Source organism: Zeugodacus cucurbitae, chromosome 5 (assembly GCF_028554725.1).
Source record: "Zeugodacus cucurbitae isolate PBARC_wt_2022May chromosome 5, idZeuCucr1.2, whole genome shotgun sequence".
Taxonomy (NCBI): domain Eukaryota; kingdom Metazoa; phylum Arthropoda; class Insecta; order Diptera; family Tephritidae; genus Zeugodacus; species Zeugodacus cucurbitae.
Window position 1 is genome coordinate 13,066,534 of NC_071670.1, and position 22,611 is coordinate 13,089,144.

The 22,611-nt window shown below is 30.1% G+C and overlaps 2 protein-coding genes across 5 annotated transcripts in view; one reads left to right on the forward strand and one right to left on the reverse strand.

The window, feature by feature from the left end:
• LOC105218040 (putative GPI-anchor transamidase) overlaps positions 1-22,611 on the reverse strand; it is a 114,233-nt gene that overhangs the window by 54,811 nt on the left and 36,811 nt on the right. For all 4 annotated transcript variants that reach the window (XM_054231932.1, XM_011193376.3, XM_054231931.1 and 1 more), the window contains one exon: positions 3,367-3,501. The gene's annotated coding sequence lies outside the window, so the exon portion shown is untranslated. The remainder of the gene's footprint in view (positions 1-3,366; positions 3,502-22,611) is intronic.
• Positions 1-22,611, forward strand: part of LOC105218037 (hormone receptor 4) — a 35,279-nt gene that overhangs the window by 4,142 nt on the left and 8,526 nt on the right. The window contains 1 exon segment of the mRNA XM_054231930.1: positions 19,765-22,555. Within this exon segment, the coding sequence (XP_054087905.1) occupies positions 19,765-22,555 (2,791 nt within the window).

A 22,611-nucleotide genomic window follows, 5' to 3' on the forward strand; every position in this document is an offset into this window, starting at 1 on the left:
AGTGTTCAATAAGCCTCGTTGCGCTCTGTTTTAGTCTCTTCGTAGTGTCAGCTTTAATATATTTTCGCAATTTTTTTTCTAAAAGTGTAAGCTTTTATAGTACTTTGAAGCTTTCGAAGTTGCGTGAAAGCTTTGCATGCTATTTGAGAGCTTTTCTCTATATACCGTTTACACTTTTAATACTTAAATGTTGTCTAATGCAATTAATAAGCTTTGTTGAAGTTTATCTTATAAGAAGCTTTGAGGAACGTGCTTTTTGAAAGCTTTTTGGCTCTTATAAAGTGTTTAATTACATTTTAGATTTTTTTTAAATTAGTGTCATACATATCGTATATTATTTGTATGTCTCGGTAATTATAAATAAATTAAGCTCCAGGAGCTTTAGCTGAATTTAATGGCAAAGCTGATAGAAAAGTTTTGTGCGATTAGGCAAATAAGACATGTTATAGCTATCTATAAATTATTTGTGTTTGCGGATTAACTTCTACTTAAATTTAATGCTCTGCTCACTAATCGAGCGACTATGGGTGATCACTTACGGTTACTAAGCTTTCATTATGGTTGATGCAAATTTTTTCTGTCCACATATTTATATATTTCTGTTATCTAAAACGACTGAATATGCAAATATGGCTACTTAATAATTTTTTACAAAATAATAGCGTTTTTAGACAGAAGCAAATTGATCAATTTACCGGCCTCTGCTCGATTTAAATGCTTATTAATATCGATTTACCATACAAAATAAAATCTCCATTTATTTTAAATTGAATTTAAATCGACTTGAAAATCAATTGCAACTCTGCGGCAAAGCCGTACGATATACGTTCTTTGTCTGCGATTGGCTGTATTTTTTGATAAAATAGGATTAATACTACCAGACGGTAGATGGCGCTGCTGAAAAATAATAATCAGCTGGTGAAATTACCAACTTCTTATGAAAAGCAAAAACAAAAATGTATAATAGCTGATCATAAATCGAGTAGCCGGCAGTATAAACGGCAAAAAAGGGTTTTCCGATTTAATTTTAAATTGATCAATTTATTTGGCTGTCTAAAAACGCTCTAATATATAACTTTTGTCCGAGTTGCCTACTTTTAGGCGCCAAGCAAGCCAATTATGTGTGCTTATATCGTAAAAATCGACAAATTTATTACGGAGGATGTTTAAAAATGTTCAGAAATTTTAGAAATGTGATATGTAATTCTGTATTTATACAGAAGCTGCATAATTGAAGAAAGCAAGTGCCTTCATAGAGGGTACCAAAATTTGAGCTTCCTCGAAAAACAAAACAAAAAAAGTACTGAAATCATAAATGATGTATTTTTACATAATGTTCGACATCATATTTATATAAACATATGTATATATTATATACAAAGGTAATGTGCCGTCTATAGTATTTATTTGAACACTAAAATTATTTATCTACGGCGATATAATTTTCCATATCTGCCTATATACAATATGTCTATACGCGTCTTCAGTCGCTAGACTGTCTATTAACGCAATAAATGTATATATTTATATATAATATATACAACCATACATATGTATGTACACACAATCATTCTATTTGTTCTGACGCTGCGCCGCCAGCGTGTGTTGTTGTTGCGCACTGAAGTATTTTTAAAATTTGACCTATTTTCATTATCAAGCGCAAGATTATTCTAAACAATAAAAACAACAAATTACGTATATGTATGCATACATACAAGCAAACACATAGCTGTACGCACACGCGCAAAACGTAGAGCGTTGTGCCTGAGCACGAATGTGAACGCACTGCGCGTCGCGCTGTGGCAGGCCTAAAATGGGGGGCTAAAATAAATAATAGAAAATAATAGTTGTTGTACAATAAAAGCGCTGCAGTTTTGTACATATTTTACGTTATTTTTTTGGACACATGCGCTGCCCGCTAAGTACATAGCGCACACGCATATTCGGCTAAATTAACGCAGCAGCGCGCGCAGAGTCTCATTAAAGTGTGTGTCATTGCAAGAGAGCGCTTTGTATTTGTATTGAGAAAATTAGATAACGTTGTGTTGTGGGAATGAGTATGCGGTAAATTGCCGAGCGCCGGGAATTATGTTCATTCATACCAATAATATATATATATTTTTATATATATATACATATATATGTACATAAGTATGTATATTAGCAGAGTTCTGTCGGTTTGCGCCTAGCTTGCCTTTGCTCTGCAGCTGATCACGCTCTACAGTATGCGTAATTTAGTTCAAGAAGTTGATATCTAAAAACTTTCTAAATAGTTATACAACATTTTAGAGTAAATAGTAAGATACTAGTAATGAACTCATTACATACAGACACATATAAATAAAAAATATAATTTTTTTAATTTTTTTTGCATATTTCATATTTCACTTACTACAAAATTTTTTGTCAACTCATCCTAAACTGATGAATATTGTCTCAAAATCGAACTAGTTGTTTTAGGTGTGGTTTGTAACTAGTCGATTGCTTTTGCATATTCATATTTTATTTACTTTTTACAAATTTTTATTATAAACTCATCCTAACCTGATGAATATCGTCTCAAAATCGAACTAGTTGTTTTTAGTTGCGCGCTTTTGCATATTTTGTTAATTTCACATATTAAAAGTAAAGAAAATCGATTTTCTCTCAAAAAATACTAAAATTTGGATATTTTTGATTGAATAATTATATAGAATAAGTAAATAATGCACATACATATGAGTTTAAAGAACATATAAATAAAGCGTAACCTATTCAAAGGTATGTATGTATGCATTTTCAATACTCAGCGCATTACAAAGGGCATCTGCTGCAACATGACATTAAGCTCAACAAAAATAACATCCATCAAATGCATGATTTATGTGTATTTACATACATATATACATACATGCATACACATACATATGTATGTATGCTTCCCACTAACTTTAGACGCTGTCTGCTAGTCTAATTTAAAGAAATTATGAAAAATAAGATTTTGATTTATGCAACAAATTGTATATGTGTGGTCAGATATAAAACATATATATGCTTAGTATATATATGTAAATCTATATACACACATACATATGTGTATGTGAGTATGACTGCGTGCCACTCAGCTTCTATGCATACATACTGTTGTGCGTTTATTCTTGCCATTCCATTTATTTTCAATATTTTGCTGACTGTTGTTGTTATTTTTGTGTGTGCCTTTGCTCCAGAAAAGTATGTCAACGTTGAATTAACATTTCTATTTTGTTAGTTTTTTCTCATTTATATATTTTTGACTAACAAAAAAAAATACCACACACAGTTCTGCTGATTTGACTGTGCAAGTGAAGATATTTATATATATATATACATATGTACAGACATACATACCTTATTTATTTTATGCTTGCTTTCTTCCCAATTTGTTGTTATTTTTGTAAAGCTGCTGGGTGCTGGCTGATGAGTGGGAATTTAAGTGCGTACGTACGAAACTCGCTTGAATGAATGATTTTTTTTTATAAAAATCTACAAGAAAAAAAAGGAAAATATTAATTTAAAAAATGTTGAATTAAAAAAATTGGAAAAAAATACTTTTGGATTTTATAAACAAAATTAAATTTTTGAAAACTTTTATATATAAATTACAAAAAAAAATAAAACAAAAAAATTTGCGCATTTTATAAAAAAAATTAAAAATTTGTGGGTTGAAATTTAAATATGAATTAAAAAAAAAATTAATTAAATTAAAATTTAAAGATATTTTTTTTGGTAGTTTTTAAAAACTTGTGTATGAAAATGCATAATATAAATCAAATAAACAATTTAAAATTAATAATTTTATTATATATATTATAAATATAAATAAAAATTTAAAAATAAATATTTCCAGATTTAATAAAAATAAAATCATACAAAAAATTTGGAGTGAGAATTGAAATCTAAAATCTACATTCAAAAAAATATTATTTGATTTATATAAAAATTAAATTTTTGAAAACTTACAAGCACTTTTGGGTGAAAATATACATACATATTTGAAGGTCTTCTTGATTTTAATGTTTTCTTAATTTAAAAAAAAATAAAATTTTCAAAACCTACACAATTTTTTATATGAAATTTTAAAAATATTGTTTCACAAAATTGTATTTTATACTTTTTTATTCAAAAAATTTTTCATCTTACCAAAAATTTAGAATTTATTATTTATTTATTAAAAAATTAAAAATTTTTTAGATATACATTTTTGTATATTATTTTAGTACAACAACAATGTGAATTTTACATAACATTTCTGATAATAAATAATGTTTTAAAACATTTTAAATATATCCAAAAAACTTTTAAAATTTTTAAAATTAAAAAATTGGAATCTTTACAGTGTACTCTTGCTAGAGTGCATATAAATTTCAAATTTTCAAGCTCAGCTCTGAATTAACAAAGTAAAAAAAGGTGAATGAACTTGTCAAGGAAAAATTTGAAATTTTATCAAAAAGAAACTTTCCCAATATGCTGCCCGAAATGTAACTTAGCGTAAATATACAAACACTTACATAAGTGTGACTGTATACATGTATATGTGTAGGCTAACAAAAATTAACAAAAACAAAAGGAAATAAATATTTCAGACTGCATAAAGTGTTACAAGCAAACAAACTGACAAACAATTAACAATTATACAAACACTTCAAGCTGACAGATACACCAAAATACATATGTATATATTTACATAGATGTATGTATGTATATTATTATGAATGCCGATTAAAGAAATTCAAATTTGATGAATGAGTAGAAACTTTGTTTCGGCAACAACAACTACGCAACAAAGCTAATAATGCGTTTGGCGTAAAAAGGTGAAGCCAGCAAACAGCTGATAAAATAGAAAAGCAAAAGATAAAAGTAAAAAATATGTAATAAGTGGTAGGAAAGTGTGAAGAAAGTGCTGGGAAAGAAATATTAAAGGGAAGCAAATAATGACGCAGTGTAAAAAGTTGTAAACAATATTTTTGGGAAGTAAAAATTTTGGCGAAATTTAATTTAAGAAGTCAAAATTTAATATAAAGTTAAAAAAAGTAAATAAAATTTTAATGAAAAACTAAAAAAAAAAATAATTAATTACATAATATAAAAAAAATTAATAATTAAAAGCAAAATAAAACAAAATATATTTATATAAATAAATCAAATAAAAAAAAATTAAAACAAAAACATAAAAATATTAGTAATATTTTATAGGATTTCAAGTATTTTTTTTAAATATGTTCATATCAGTTCATTTTAGTTTTTTGAATGAAAAAAAAAATAAAAGAATTTAATTAAAATGAAAAATTTATTTATAAAAAATAAAAAATATGTTGAAAAAATTGTAATATTTGGTATTTTTTTTTTATTTTAAAATTACGTTTGTAGCTAAAAAATTTCAAATTTTAGTTATTTTAATATACAATAAATTTTTATAATTTTTTAATATTTTTTAAATTTTTATTGTTAAAAATTGTAAATATTTTTTACATTTTTATTGTTAAAAGTTTTAAATATTTTTTTTAATGATTTTTTTGTTAAATTTAAAAATGTTTCTAACTTAACATTTCTTTCTTTTGCTCACTACATTACGTATTTCCGCAGCATTGTTAATGACAATGAATGTATAGGCATATATGAGGGTCTGCATAAATACAAACATATGTATGCATGTTCATACTTAGTATGTATGTATATGCAGCTCTTGTACATACATATGTATATTCGTATTTATGCAATCGTTTGTACATTTTGAGTTCATCTGATAAAAGCTCCAGTGCCCTCTGCTAATAGAGTGTAGCTCCAAGTTATTATTATTGTTGTTGTTGTTGTCGTTGTTATTGTAGTTAAGTAGCTAAATGAAGTTGACACATATTTTTTGATTAGTTTATTTGCTTAGGCCTAGTAAGTAAGTACATATTTACAAATGTACATATAGACATACCACATGAACACACTAATTTCAGAAAGAAAATTGAAAAAAAAACAAAAACATTTTTATTAATGTAAGCTTTTGGAAATAGTTATATTATATTCGAACGCTTTCTGAATATTTTTAATGTTTATGGGAATTAAAGAAAACTGTTTGTTATACATTTTTAAATTTTGAGCTTTTTCAAACAAATTTTAAAATCTCTCTAAAAAGCTTTCAGCAAGATTTGGTGCTGAATTTAAGCTTTTTCAATCAAGTACATAATATATTTCGACAGTAGAATCTTAAAAAAAGTGAGATGTTTAGAAAAGCTTTCGCAATTAGGAGCTTTTTCTTATTTTTTTAACAAATACTATAGTCGAACATTTATCTATTTAATTTTCAAATTTATTTAAAGAAAATAAAGATTTTATAAAGCTTATGTAAGATTTAGTCAGAATGTTTATTAAAAAAAATATTTCAAAGAAATTTTCTTACAAATTCTAAAAGGCTCTCGAAAAGCTTTTGTATTTAGGAAAACAGTTCAAGCATCATCAAAGTTAAAATAAATGTACCTTGTAATCCGAACTGTTCTGATTTATTTCAAATAGTATTATATATTTTTGAAAATGTTGAAGATTTTCTAAAATTTTCCGAGAGCTTTTGGAATCTGGAGCTTTTCTATAACTTTAATTTAATTTGTTTTATAATTAAATTTTTGTTGTTGACGTAAAATAGCAAAAATACTCTTTAACATCAATACACCTCCGAATATAAAACAACATGTTGCCATAAAAGCTCTGTTTAAAATTAGTAAATATTAATTTAAACTTCTTTAGTTATCCAAATATATTTCTCATCTCTGTAAATTGCTTTCACAGTAATTTCACAGCCACTATTTATGATTCCCACTTAAATAAGCCCCTAACAGACATTACTTATTTTGTTTATTTCCCTCGTTGCTTTTGTTGTTGCTGTTATACTCGTCAAGCACATGACCTACCGCAACTTAAGTTCAATTGTGGTGTGCTCCTCGCAAAGCAGGGATGTTTTTGGCAAAGACAAAAACTAGAGAGCAAATATGAAAGCACACTTTAAATAAAAACCAGATATACAAAATAAGAGGCGAATGCTTTGTGCTCTCTGAGCGCGTGCTGACAATGCTTTGGTCTGTTATGGCTATTTGCAGAGTTGTTCTATGTTCTATTCATGGTTAGTGGGAGAAATTTATTGTTCTTTTTATTAAATGAAATGCGTGGGATTCAGTAGTTTTATGTTCGAAATTAGTTTTTATATAGAATTTGCTGCTCATTAAAGTTTTTGTTTAATTTTAATAATTTTTTTTTTGTTATTATTTATTAGAGATGATGAAAATATTTTATTACCAAAACTTTCAGCAGTGCAATTAATAGCACATTTGATTGTTTATAGTTTCATTTATATCATTTATTTTATGGAATGCTATTGGAGAGCTTATGTGCTATAGTGCGTATGAGTGATGTCTGTGGAAATCTTTACTAAATCAGTTTTCCGATGCGAATCGACAAAATTTTACATCGAAAAATAAAATTCGTTTCTGAAAAATTAATTTCGAAAAATAAATTTATCTTCGAAAAAAATTTAATTTCGAAAAATAGCTATATTAATAGTAAAAGTAAATATTGAACACAAAAAATTATAAAAAAAAAATTTTTTTTCGAAAATATTCAAAAAAAATATATATTACTTCGAAAAATAAAATTTGTTTCAAAACAACTTATTTCGAAAAATTAATTCTCTTCGAAAAATTCAAAATTTCGAAAAAAAAGCTGTATTGATCAAAAAAAAATTATTTAAAAAAATTAGATTTCGAAAAAAGTAAACATTTTCTTTTCAATGTTTGTTTTTATATTAATTATGAATATAAAGTATATAAATAAACCAGTCACCTTTTAAAGGCTTGCCTTTTAACTATTCTTTTCATAATTTCCAACCCCACGCACCACATACAGAAACGAACTACTTCACCCCTCTGTTAAAATGTCAAAGAAACTTCAAGCACTTTTAACTTTTCATAAGCGGAAAGCAATTTATACACACCTATAAAAATATATATGCATATGCATATAACTACAAACACACACGGCGCAGGAAAGAACTAAAGAATAATGAGCAGTCCACCAAAGCAACAGCCGCACATGTAGTGGTGTGGTGAATACTTTTAATAAAGAAGTGAAGTTGCCAGGCAGACAAAAAAAATATTAGAAAGAAGAGCGAAATGTCGAGAAGCTATAGCGCACTCTAATGAAAAATTGCACAAACAAAATTGAAAAAAAAACAACTTACAAAAACAACAAATATTGCGTAGAGTGTTAGGGTGAAAATGGTTGGCCTACATTTAGGACATGACATTAATGCTTCCGCATTGAAATGCGCTGCGATGCATGTGTAGTTGAGCACATGCATACATACAGTCATATACAATTTTCTATAGAAAGATAGAGTCGTTGTTAAAAATATAGATGCATATAATTTTGCTGGATATAATTATGGAAATAAATATTTTTGCAGACTGTTAATAAGACTTTGCTTTTGAGGGAGAATACAGGGGGTAGGCATAAAGTACAAAAAAAAGTCAATAGTTTTAAAATAAATATTTTGAGTAAAAATAATAAACAAATGTGATAAATTAAAAAGTATTAATTTTATAGAAGAATTAAAAAATAATAATTAAGAAATAAAAATAGACTACAGAAACAAATAAAATAAAAAAATTTAAACCAAAAATAAAAATTAGAATTTTTTATCAAATTTTTATTTTTTAAACGAAAATTATTAAAAAATAATTAATTAAAAATATTAAAAAATAAAAAAATAATAAATAAATAAAATTTTAATAAGAAAAGAATTTTAAAAATTGTAAAAAATAATTCATTTAAAAAAATTTAAAAATATAATGAATAAATAAATAAAATTTTAATTAAAAACGGATTTTATAAATTGTTAAAAAATAATTAATTAAAAAAATATAATTAAATAAAATAATATATATAAAATTTTATTAAAATAGGATTTTATAAATGGTTAAAAAATAATTAACTAACACAATTAAAAAATATAATTAAAAAAATTTATAAATAAATAAAATTTTAATAAAATATATTTTAAAAATTGTAAAAAAAATAATTAATTTAAAAAATATATTAAAATAAAAAAAAGATAATAAATAAATAAAATTTAATAGAAAGAGGATTTAAATTTTTTTTTAAATAATTAATTACAAAATATAATTAAATAAAAAATAAAAAAAAAAATAATTAGATTAAAAAAAAATAAATAAAGTTATAAAAATAAAAATTGAAAAAAATAACTAAATAAAAAAGATAATAAATAAATAAAATTTAATAAAAAGAGGATTTTAAAAAATATTTAATTACAAAATATAAATAAATAAAAAACAAAAAATAATAATTAGATAAAAAAAAAATCATATAAAAAATTTTAATTATTAAAATAAAATATTTTAAATACATTTTTGAAAATATTTTAAAATAAAAAAATATTCATACATGTAGGTATGTATGTATGCAATATTTATGTTGTAAATTAAAAATCTAGCTAAAAATTTAAATTAAATCGCATATATTTTTACGTTCAGTCAAATTTTTAAGAGAAAAAGTTTTTCTCTTCTTTTTCAAATAAATTTTTTAAAAATTTATCTGTACTTTATTGAGATAAAATATGTTAAATATTTGAAGTGAACATTCCTATGTGTATATTAATAATAGAAAACATTTTTTTTTTTATTTTTAATTTATACTTAATTTTTTAATTATTTTTTTTGTTATATTTACAAAATAAGTTTTCCAATATGTAGTTTCGACCTCTTCTTTTGTTAAGATGTGACAGCAAGCAGCAGTTTCGAAAAATTTTAATTTTTAACCACTCCACTCGACTTATTTACTTTTAAGGTAATTTCCACTGCGATTGGTATTTTCAGCTGTATTTGATCATCTGCACAGTAAAAATTTTATTTTGATTTTTTTTTATTAACGCTAATGGTCAAAAGTGTGTCTTTCACGCTTATTTAAAAAAAAAAATTATTATTATTTTAATACAAATCTCACGCCATTAATCCAGCATCAGTTCGAACTGATTGTTATTTTTGATGATTTGTTAAGATTTTCTGATAACTGCAACTCTGTGTGACTCTAAAGTGACGTCATTACCTATATATTCAGCTCATATACAACATACTTATGCAATTGCAAGTGCTCGTTTCATAATAGTTCGGAGCATAACTTCATATAACAATTTATAGAATCAGCCTTATTTGACTCGTGAATACTTCCACATCTATATTTACATGTATTGAACCGCTTTGCTGACTATTTTTAATGAAAAACATGCATAGCTTTGCCGACTGACTTGCTTGCTTTATTGCATTATTTGCAAGCAACTTCTTGTTGAAGTATGTGCAACTACATTTGCACGCTTGCTACACATATACACCTCGGCTTGTACCGCTTGCCGCACCATTTTTATTTACCTGTCAGTTGACAAGTGCCAAGTACATGCAAGCAGTCATCAAAGGCGTTGAAAAGCCAAGCTTATATGCGCATATGACGACATTGCTTGCTGAAAATATGTGCTTATATACATATATATACACATTTACATATGCATGTATGTGTGGCACTCATAGCAACGCCATTAAGTCGAAACGTTTTAAATATAAATGCCCGCAAATACATAAGTGGAGTAAAGTTTCCTTCACCTTTTTGCCGTGCATTGAACTATGCGCATTTATCCTCACACACAAACACACACACGCACACATACATATTGTACACTTACAACTAAGCACCTGACGGCGCCATTCCGTGTATTTGAGTGTATGTGTGCTGCTTATGCAAACAGCATTGCATACATAACGGCGCACTTCAACAACAGCTGCTGCGCGCTTTTGTAACCCTTTCATTACAAATAACGCTCCGCCTCGCTCACTGTCTCTCCCCCACAATACACGACAATGTGGCAGACAGTCGCACAGTCAGCGCGCCATACAGTCAACCAACCAAGCTGTCTGTGGCACAGTTAGCGTTCATGCAAGACAAAAGCAAAAACTTCAACTCAGCAATTTGAACACTGCAGACTGAACCCCAACCGACAGCGTCAAGTTGCAACGCTGAAAACCCACACAACCTGCCGCTCACAGTGCGCAAAATGTGTTGGAGGATAGCGTGTGGGTGGTGCAAAAGTTGCATTAAAGCGGTCAGCGTTGTGCTGCGCCAACTCAAGGGTGGTTGGCCTCGTCGGCTGCTTCGTTGAACATGCTTGTGCGCCTGTAGCTATGCTTGCATTTTTTCGCTGCTTCGTCTGCTTCATTTTTTTTTTGTGTTTTTTGTTTTTGATTGCATACACTTGCAACCCTGGCAGTGCATTCGAGTGCGAAGTTGACTTCGTGTGGCACAAAGTGAGTGCTGTGGCCCACTGCCTCACTGACGAATGCCGATGTAGACAAATAAAAAATATGAAATAAGTTCTCTTAGGTGAGTGCTCAAGCGGATTTTTGTTGAAAAATTTATTTACTTGTTGTTGTTGTAAGCTTGATTTTGTTATTGTTTTCATAATTTTTTTCTCTTTTCTATAGAGTTTCTGAATTTTTCTTCTTTTTTTTACCCGCCTATTTCAATCAGTTTCCAGAATTTGTCCGCCTTATTCGAAGTTTTGTGTAGTGTTTTAGAAAAATATGTGTTTTATATGGCGTCAGATCCATACATTATGTAGCTTTGGAGCAATCGGTAATTTGTGGGTCAAATCTCTAGAACCCTTCTTCTAATAGTTCATTTCCTTTCTTAGCTTTCAATTGCATTTCTGATCAGGCAAAACTGTCCACTAAACCCATCAGCACCTCAGATCTCGGCGTAAATACAGTAGATTATATCATAGTCCAATACTTGAAACTGTACACATTTTTTAGAACAGCCTAACTTGGGAAGGTCCATACTAAACTTTTAAATTCATTGTATGTATGTGATTGGCGTTGCAACCGTTTAGCCGGTTATAGCCGCTAAAATTTTAAATTCATTACGTGTGTATTATTGGTAGAACTTCCGTTTTTTTTTTTTTTTTTTGATGTGAAAATATACGAAAGTATTAAAGATCCCATAAGTTCCAGGCATCCACTAAGAGGTTGTTAAATTTTTAGGTTATGATGATGTTTTTTAATTTTTGCTTTCAGGTTAGATTTTATATTCAGTAATTCATTTGGAGAGTTTACTTAACATTTTCGAAAACCAGTATTGGATCACATGAACAATTTATCGAATCTCGTTGGGAAATTTTGTTATGAAATCAAATTATTTTTCTGCATTTTTATTGGTTAGGGTGACCTTTTTTCACTTTTATAGGTTAAGTCGAATTTTATAAAATTTTTTAGGTTACAGTGTATTGTCTCCACGTTTTTAAGTTATAGTGTTTTCCATGTAATTTTTTTCGGATAAATTTGACAGTTTTGTTTTTAAATCTGTTATTATATAGGTTAGGACGAGTTTTCCTTCCTTTTTCGAGGTTATGATGAGTTTTCCAACTTTTTTTAAGGTGACGGTGGTGTTTTTTTTCGAAAAGTTGATCAGTTTTGTCATGAAATCTGCTATTCTATCGGTCAGGACGACTTTTTATTGTTTTTTTTTTTAGGTTAGGTTTAATTTTCTCCACGTTGTTTAGGTTATGGTGAGTTTTCCCATTTTTTTAAGGCAAAGGTGAATTGTTCAGAATATTTTGTGAGATTTTTCGTGAAATATGCAATTTTGATATGTTAGTTTGAGTTTCAATTCTTGTTTTGAGATTATGGTGAATTTTCTTTAATTTTTTTTAGGTTATGGTGAGTTTTCCTATTTTTTATTCAAGGCTAAGGTGAATTTTTCAGAATATTTTGTGAGCTTTTTCATGAAATCTGCTATTTTGATATGTTAGTTTGAGTTTTCATACTTGTTTTGAGGTTATTGTGAATTTTCTTTATTTTCTTTAGGTTATGGTGAGTTTTCCTAGTTATGGTGTGTTTTAGGTTGAATTTTCCTGGTTGAAATTAATATTTTTTGAAAATTATATTAGTTTCACAGTTGCATTTAGTCTAAAACTAAGTCAGAGAAAGTTTAATTATGCAAAGAAATCTTCTACCAAGGTTTCTATTGATTCTGAACTTACTACTTTCTGACTTATTCTCATTATCAACTCGTATTTGAAACTCAACGTTTCAACCTCGAAATGCTATATAAGCCTCAAACTACACGCACAACCTTCATATCGATTCTAAGTAAAGCATAACGCTTGCCACCGGCCAAACAGCCTAAACATGCTCAATATAATTATTGAAAGAAAAAACGTGCGCTTCTGCTGCAGTATCGCACTGCTTTCCGCCTTATTTCGCTAATCAAATAACAATCAGACGGACAACACGTCAGCTTATACCTTGAAATAAGACTAATTCATTTGATTTTTGTTTTTAAATAAAATTCAGCAAAAGAACAAAACTACAACTAGACGCACATACACAAATTATACAAAAACAACATTGTTTTTTTTTTTTTTTTTTTACCGTTGACGGGAATCACCTTCAAAGTCCGCGTAGTCTTCCGCAACGTGCGAATTCGTCAAAGACGCGTGCGCCGCCGCTGATTAAGGCGAGCAAAGCAAAGTCAAAGCGTCTAACAACAGCAGCAACAACAATGCTAAATATAAACAAATTAAAAATAAACACGATACTAACTAAGCAGTTAACAGCTGTTGGCTTATTATTTGCGAAAAAAAAAAACAAAATAAAAAATTAAAAAAAACAGTCAGCAAGCCAAACAAAGTCAATTGGCGCATACAAACAAAAGACTTAAGCAACAAACTTGTTTTGCGCGCATTTTACCATATATTTGCATTTATTTACTTTTGGCATTTTAGCATTAGTGATTAGACAAAAAAAATAACAACAACAAAATGCGCAAAATCTAAACAAATTGCTGAAATTTGTAAAAAAAAATACATATATAAACAGAGATCTAGAGATATGAACAACAATAACAACTGTCCATAAATATGCAAAATAAAATGCGAAAATCACCAGCTGAACCTTGGCAATGAGCGAATTCGTCAACGAGGCAAACGTCACAAAATAAAAATAAATTTAGAAAAAAAAAATGAAAAAAATAAAATAAAAATTAAAAAAAAGGAAAAAAAAAATAAAAAAAAGTAAAAATATTTTTTTTTTTTCAAGAAAAAATTATAAAATAAAAACTAAAAAATTAACACAAATTAATATACATAAATTCAAGCAAATACACAAGTATATGTGTGTGTCCGTGGCTAAAATGGCATGCTGCAGTAAACTTGTGTTGTTGTACTAGCAGTTAGCTTAGCCCCTTGGACGTCTTGTGGTGTATGCCGCAGCTGCGCAAAGCAACGTTCAGTCAACAAGTATTTTGAAAATATGCATACTTTGACGGGTGTTATATATTTTTAACACTTTTTACCGTTATTATTAATGGATTTTCAAGCACGCGCCATTTGTGTGAGTCAGCAATGCAGATTGTGTCGCCTTTGTGGGCAATGAAACTGCATTTTCGCGATTTTTGTGAGATTGTGAAAAATGCAAGAAGATTAACAAAAACAAAATAGAAAATTAGTAAAAATTATTCTTAAAAAAAAAATGTAAATTAAAATATAAAAAAATTAAACAAAAATAAAAAAAAATATAAAAATATATTTCTCTAAATTAATATTTATGAAATTGAAAAATACATATTACTAAAAAAATTATCTTATTTTTTTTTTTCAAGTGTTCAAAAATAAGTTTGTGTTCAAAAATAAGTATAAAATTTTTTAAAATTTTTCTTAAATATTTATTTTTTCTACTTTTTATATTTATACCTACTTTTTTTCTTAATGCATTTATGACACAATTTGGCGCTTGCGCACTTAATTCATTAATAAAATTTGCAAATCAGTTTATTGTTTGTTAATTCATTAATAAATTATAGCCATTTATGGCAATGCTTTAAGCAACTGTTTTGGTCAACCGAAATATTGACTGAAGACTTCCGAGTTATTCGTCTTTTCATTATAATTATAGCGATGAATATGAATGTGAGTATGTATGTATGTGTGTATAGAGAGTGGAAAAAGTGGGCGTGTGTCTTTAAGGTTGTGAATGTCACACTTTACAGTGACAATAGTTTGGCAGATGCAAAATAGAATTTCAAAAATATTTTAAATACAATAAAATAAAATACAAATATTAAAAAATATATTTATATATGATCAAAATTACAAAAATATATTATAAATAAAAAAATGCTTTCTTAATGAACAAATATTTTAAAATAAAATTAAATACTTATATGTGACCTGGTCTACGAAAAGGGAGCTAACGTGCGAAAACTAGTTTTCTGGGAAACAGCTGTTAAAAATAAACAACTCTCATCTTCCATCAGAATCAACTAAAAAGTGAAAATTGATTTTTTGACACCTAAGCCAAGCCCCCTTTCCGTAGACCAGGTCACATATATAAAAATAGTTTCGTCAGTAATCAAATGAATGAAATAATGAAAAAATAATAAAAATAAAAAAGCCTATTCTAATTAAAAAATTTTAACAAAAAAATATTGTAGTATTGTTTTATTTAAAAAACGAGTATTTAATTCAAATAGTAAAAAATAAAAATTATAATTCAAAAATAAAAATTAGACAAAAATATGTACAAAATATATAAAAATAAAAATATTAAAAATTTATTAAAGTCAGAAGAAATACATTTCGTGAAAGTTTAAAAAAAAATACTAATATAATAAAACAAAAACAACATTTATAAAACAATTCAACTACAAGATAAAAATAAATCCAAAAAACCATTTATCAAAAAAATATATAAATGTTAGAACAGTTAATATGTTTCAAAAATTTAATAAATATAAAAAAAATAAATATTATACAAACTTTTATGGAGATTTAAAAAAAAAATTAATTTTGAAAAAAAGTAGTTTTGAAAAAATTTTATATTTACTTAAAAAAAATATAAATTTGCAAATCAAAAAGAAATAATAATCCCTCAGTGAAATTTAAAAGTTCATTATATGTTGTAGCTGTAATTCTCAACATTTAATTTAAGAAAAAAATAACTCAAAAAATTTAATACGAAAAAATTTATAAAAAATTTAACTATATGATAAAATTAAATATAATAAAATTATATATATACATAAATGTTAAAAATAATTAAATGAAATTAAATAACATTTAAAATTAAAGATATAAAAAATATTTCTTCATAATATTAAATTACACTAATTTTAACAATTTAATTTAAAAAATATTAATAATTTTATATATAAAAAAAAATTTTTATAATTTTAAAAATAATTAACTTTGTTAAACATGAAATTTTTTTATTATTGTTATTAATTGTTTTTTGCTTTTTTTAATTTTATTTTTTTATACTATACCATTTTTTTGTTTAATTTTATATATTTTATTTTATTTTATTATTTTTTTATATATTATTTTATGATTATGTGTGCATTTATTTGTTTTTTGCATTCTACAAACCGTTAAATATACTTCTTTATATACATAATATAATATATATATATGTATATGTATATTTAAGTGCATATAATCTATATTTCATATAAATCACCTGAGCGCGTAAAATAATAATTACTAAGAAATAATATTATTAAAACCATAAATTGTTTATATATGTATGCGCCAATATTCGTTTCTACAATCATACATATATGCATATTAGCATGTGCAGCAATAAAAACATGCTCATGCAGTAAAATATAGTAAAAAGAATAAATTCTCGCATAACTACATATCTATGCATGTGTGTATGTATGTCTGCTTGCAAAAATTTATGCTTATACATTTATGTCTGTATAGCAGCAGCGTGCATAAAATTTATTTTATTTTTAAGGTCAACAGGAAAACTGTAAAACTTGTCTAATGAGTTTGACTAAAATGACGCATACACACACCAACGTAGCATGCTTTGCGATTTTATACATATATTAAATTCAACTGTGTGCATACACACCCACTACATAGCTTTGTAGGGGCAGCAGATATAGCTTGTTGTTCACTTAAAGCGTTTTCTGCCATACTCGAATTATTTTTTTGTTTGTATTTTTATTTATTAATAATATATTTTTTATACTTTCCTTTATTAAAATTAAATTTTTTTCTTTGTTAAATTTTTTATTTGAAAACATTTTTTTCGTTATATATTTTTTTATTTTTTCAAAATATATTTTTTTTAATATATTTTTTTTTTAATTTGATCAATTTTTTTAATTTTTTTCAAAATTTTTCCTTTTTTGCGAAAATTCTAGCCAAGTTTTATGCAATGCTCTGCATTTAGCATATAGTTTCATGCATACACACGCACTGCATGGCGATTGTTGTGCGTTGTTTTCAGCCAGAATGTGACAAATAAGTTAATAAACTTTTAAGTATTCATTAAGGAAATGCTTAAATAGCATTCTATACAGTCAAAGTATGTGTTTATGTGGTTGTTAGTGGTATTGCGCGGATTGTATGCATTTTCTTAAATTAAATGTCAGGTTCAAGTTGAAGAATAAACGTGTGGGTGTCGGCAATTACTTAGTTATACACCCAGTATGTGCGAGAAATTTGTTGCTAGGCATTCAAAATTTACATTAAAAAAAATTTAAAATACAAAATTTTTATTGTGAAAAAAGTTTCAAAAAATTCATTTAAAAAATTTTTACTCGTAAACATATAAATAAAAAAGTAAAAATATACAAAATAATTTAAATAAAAAATAATAATTTAAAAAATTAAATTTTGTTAAATAAAATTTTTTTAAAGTATTAATATTGCACACTTTTTTATGAACAAATTATATAAATTAAAATATAAATAAAAAATATAAGTATAGAAATAGATTCAATTAAAAAGTTATTTGAAAATTAAATTTTATCAAATTAAAAAAAAATTAAAAATTGTTTATAATGAAAACGAAAAATAATTAAATTTGGTTTTTATGGAATTTAAATTAAATTTTGTTTCTATAGAATTTATTTTTTTAAACATTATTTCAATTCAAACTATATTTTTCCAAAAATTTCGAAATATTTAATAACATTTATTTTTGTATTATTAAACGAACTAACTTTTTTGGAAATTAAAAAAAAAAATATTTGAAAAAAATGAGTTTTGGAAATTTTACTTTTAAAAAATTATAAATTTTAATTTTTCTCGATTTAAAAAAAAAATCACACAGTCAAATTACTTTAATGTATGTTGTTGTAATTTTCCCCTTTTCATTTTGCATTCTTAATCGGTGCACAAACTGATATTTATAACCACAGAAGTCGGCATTAAAGCCATATTGAACGCTTGGTAATTTGATAGCGCCAGCATAATGGTGTAACAGTTGGCGCCAGTAAGCATAATGCAAACACAACAACAAAAGCATAATTACACTTTTTATGCCAACAAATAGTGTGAAAGGAGTGTCATAAAATAGTAAAGGAGCTGTATATATGTGTGTGAAAAAAAAATGTCTTCTCACCATTATGCATATGTAAATATGTATGTATGTATATATTTATATCTGGGTAACAGTTGTCAATGTCAAGTGGTTCAAATTTCATTTAAATTACAACCACTTGGGAGGTGTGAAAGCGTCATTACAAGCAAGTTTTTTATATATTTTTTTCAAATAATTTTAAATTTTTTTTATATTTTTATAGAAATTAAATTTTTTATCATTTTATATATATATATTTTTTTTTTTTTGTCATTTCTTTAATTTTTTTTTATTATAAATTATTATATATATATATATATATATATATATATAAAGTTTATTAATTTTTTTATGGAAAAGAATTACTGCTTTTTAGTCACAATCCTTCAATTTCGTTCAAGATTCAAGACACATAGCAATAAAGGCATATAACTTTTTTGCATATGTAACCTGCAACCGGTTTACCCTCCTCAGCAACATTCGGATTCAAGTAGAAAATAAAATTTGAGCTGAACTTAATATGAGAAGCTTGAAAGAAGCCAATGTTGCAGGCGTTGTTTATTAGTAACACATCCTCCTTGCAACATGTTGCAGAATATATAAATATTCTTCAAATTAAAAAAAATAATCTGATAGCAACACGTTTCAGCAACATGATACAATTTATTTATCCAGTATTTTTACCAAATTCCTTAAAATTTGCAAATAATTCTGTTTTAGACTTTTTATACTATTAGCAACATGTGTCAGCAACATGCCTATATATTTGCACCTTTCAGCAATATGCATTTTTGGCAAACATATTAAATGCTTTTTTTTAATTTGGAACATTTGGAATAGCAACATTACAAAAATTTTTGGTATTTGCTAGTATATTACTAACATGTTTCTGCAAACATGTATCTATAGCAGTACTCAGCAACATGTTTATTATTTTTTACTTATTAAAAAGAATTTCGAATATTGCTTTTCAATTAGGATTATATTAGAAAAATTATTTCCGAGGATAACGCAACCATTAAAGCAAATTTAAGCTTTAGCAACATTGCTTTAGTAGAAAAAAGTAAACAGTAGACAAATGTAAAACGAAACTTTTTAAAGCAAATGAAATAATATGCGCATAATGGAAAGATTTAAATTAATCAACAAATAAAAATCTTCCCAACACTATTCACTTTCAGCAAAGCTTAGTACCAATTTGCTTAGCAACATGTTGCAGAGCGCAATAATTTATTGTTTATTATGGAATTTTTACATATCTCAACATATCGTTCTTCAAATTCCCAGACACGTAAACTAATTCACACTATTTCCCCTTTCTCCCTCTTTCCAGGAATTATGACACTGAGCCGTGGCCCGTACAGCGAGCTCGATAAAATGAGCCTTTTTCAGGATCTAAAACTGAAACGACGAAAACTCGATTCAAGATGCAGCAGTGATGGCGAATCAGTAGCCGATACCTCCACCTCCTCGCCCGATCTACTAGCACCGATGTCGCCGAAAATGTGCGATACCGGCGGTGCAGGCGCTGGCGGTGGTGGTGGTCATGGAGGTGGCGTCGGCGGTGCGCTTTCCTCCCTACCGTTGCCCACCGCCGTCGTCACCTTGACGGCAACATCTACCATTGCGCCCGTCTCTGTTGCCGCAGCTGGCACTGTCTGCTCGAGCAGCAGTGCGCCAACTGTCCCCAGCAGCAACTCCGGTCACAATGTGTGCACAGCAACACCACCAAATGCCACCACTACGGTGGTTGTGTCCGCTGGCAAAGCGGCAGCCATAAAAGCTGAACAGAAACACCAACAACAGACTGAAATTCACTCGTCCAGCGGCACTGTGAGCGCAGCAGCCGCCTCGTCTGTGATGTCACCGCCGCCAACAACAACAGTGCGCATGTCACCAGCGCCCGCGACTGATCTGAGCCTACCGGCAGGGCGTCGTACACCCAGCAATGCGACGCCAACACGCGCTACACCTACACCACCGCATAATAATGGCAATGCGAGCAGTAGTTGCGGCACCAGTAATGGTGGTGGCAGCAGTCGCGCCTCACCGGACTCGATGGATGAGCGTCCGTCTACAACGACCACAACCACAACGGGTGGCACACAGATGTCCACAAATGGTATACACAGCAGCGCTGGTGGTGACTGTATACAAAATACTGCAAGCTCCGAGTGTGGCGTTAGCAATTTAAGTGTCATACGCTCTGTGAAGGAGGAGCGCATCGCCGCCTCGCCTACGAAAATGCTCTCCTATCACCAACATCAACAGCAAATGCAGTATCAGCAGCACGAACAGTCCGCGCCATCTCCAACGCAATCCAAAGGTCACACGCAGTCGCAGCAGCATGTTAGCGTGCTGGTGACGCCATCACGCATTAAGTCTGAGCTATCACCACAACAGCAACAGCATGCGCAGCAAATGCCGCCAACATCGCTGCAACATCTTGCGCACCACCCGGCTTACTCAACGTCTGTATCGAGTGCGACCAGTTCAGCGACATCGACATCCGGCGCGGTGACTACCACAACTAGCTCCAGTGCCGCAGCATTGCACGCAAGTTCGCCATCGCCGACATCATTGCCAACATCGGCGGCAGCGGCAGCAGCAGCGGTGGCCGCCGCAGCGGCACATCATCCACACCTGCATCACCCGCCACCGCCCATCGTGCAGACGCATCACCTACATCAACAGCTCACACAACCGCAGTTGCGTAAGAGCAGTCCGCCAACTGGTCTGGGACTGCCGCAGCAGCATTTACTCAACCAATCCATGCAGCATTTGACACAACAGCAGCAATTGCAGCTGTTACAACAGGCGGCCGCCATGTCACAGCGCCCGACGCAGATGTCGCCGAATGCCATTAGCTCATCGCCAGGCGCGCGGCATCAGTCGAGCGCTTCATCGCCACATCAACATTTGTTACAGCAGCATCATCATCACCAGCAACAGCAACAACAACAGCAACAGCAACAGCATTTACGCATTAAAAAAGAGCCAGCGCAACTGTTAGCCGCCGCCGCGGGCAGTTTATTGGGCAACAGCGGTGGTGCGCAACGTCATTTACACTCGCCACATCACCATCACCCATCATCGCCACAACAGCAACAACAACAGCCGCCACCACAGTTGCCGCCACAAGCGCTAGGTAATATTGCACAGCTGATACATCCCGCTTCGCTGCAGTTACGCCATCCCAACCGCGAAGCGGCCATACTTTTTCATGTGAAGAACGAAGTGCATCAGAAAGTGGCCGCCGCGCAGCTTATGCAACCCGGCGCTGCTGCTGCCGCAGCCGCTGCGGCACAACGCATGGTCTGGGTCTCGAATGCGCGCATAAACGGCGTTAAACCGGAGGTTATCGGCGGTCCACTGGGCGGTTTACGTCCGGGTGGACCAGCGCAATCGCCGTCGCCGCATCACTCTTCATCCTCCTCGTCTTCACAGCTGTCGCCGCAAACGCCTTCACAAACACCGCCACGCGGTACACCCACAGTTATCATGGGCGAAAGTTGTGGGGTGCGCACCATGGTGTGGGGATACGAGCCCGCGGCACCAACAGCCGGTCCATCGCCTACACATGGCGGCAACAGCAATAGTGGTAGTGGTGGTCTGCATCAGACGCCACCCTCAACGCCACAACATCCACACGGACAGCAGCAACATCAGCAACCGCCCTCCTCTATGTCATCGCTCTCACAACAGTCACATCACTCATCACAGTCATCACTGCAGTCGGCCTCCTCACCATCGGCGGGCTCCATAACGCCAACGCATACGCCCGGACCGTCGCCGCAAAATAATGAGGAGGCCGCGCAACTATTGCTTTCACTGGGTCAGACGCGCATACAGGATGTGCGCCCGCGACCGCACCAGTTTCGTACGCCACATGCGCTCAATATGGAGCGACTGTGGGCGGGCGATTACTCGCAGTTGCCACCCGGCCAGATACACGCGCTCAACTTGAGCGCGCAACAGCAGTGGGGTAGCACGAATGCGACGGGCATGAATCGCGGCTTAGATGTGCCGCACGAGCCTACGGACGAGGATGATCAGCCGCTGGTCTGTATGATCTGTGAGGACAAGGCGACCGGCTTGCATTATGGCATCATCACGTGTGAAGGGTGCGTAGTATTAACTCAATGAGTTGCAGTTCTTTAAATAATATTACTGTTATATT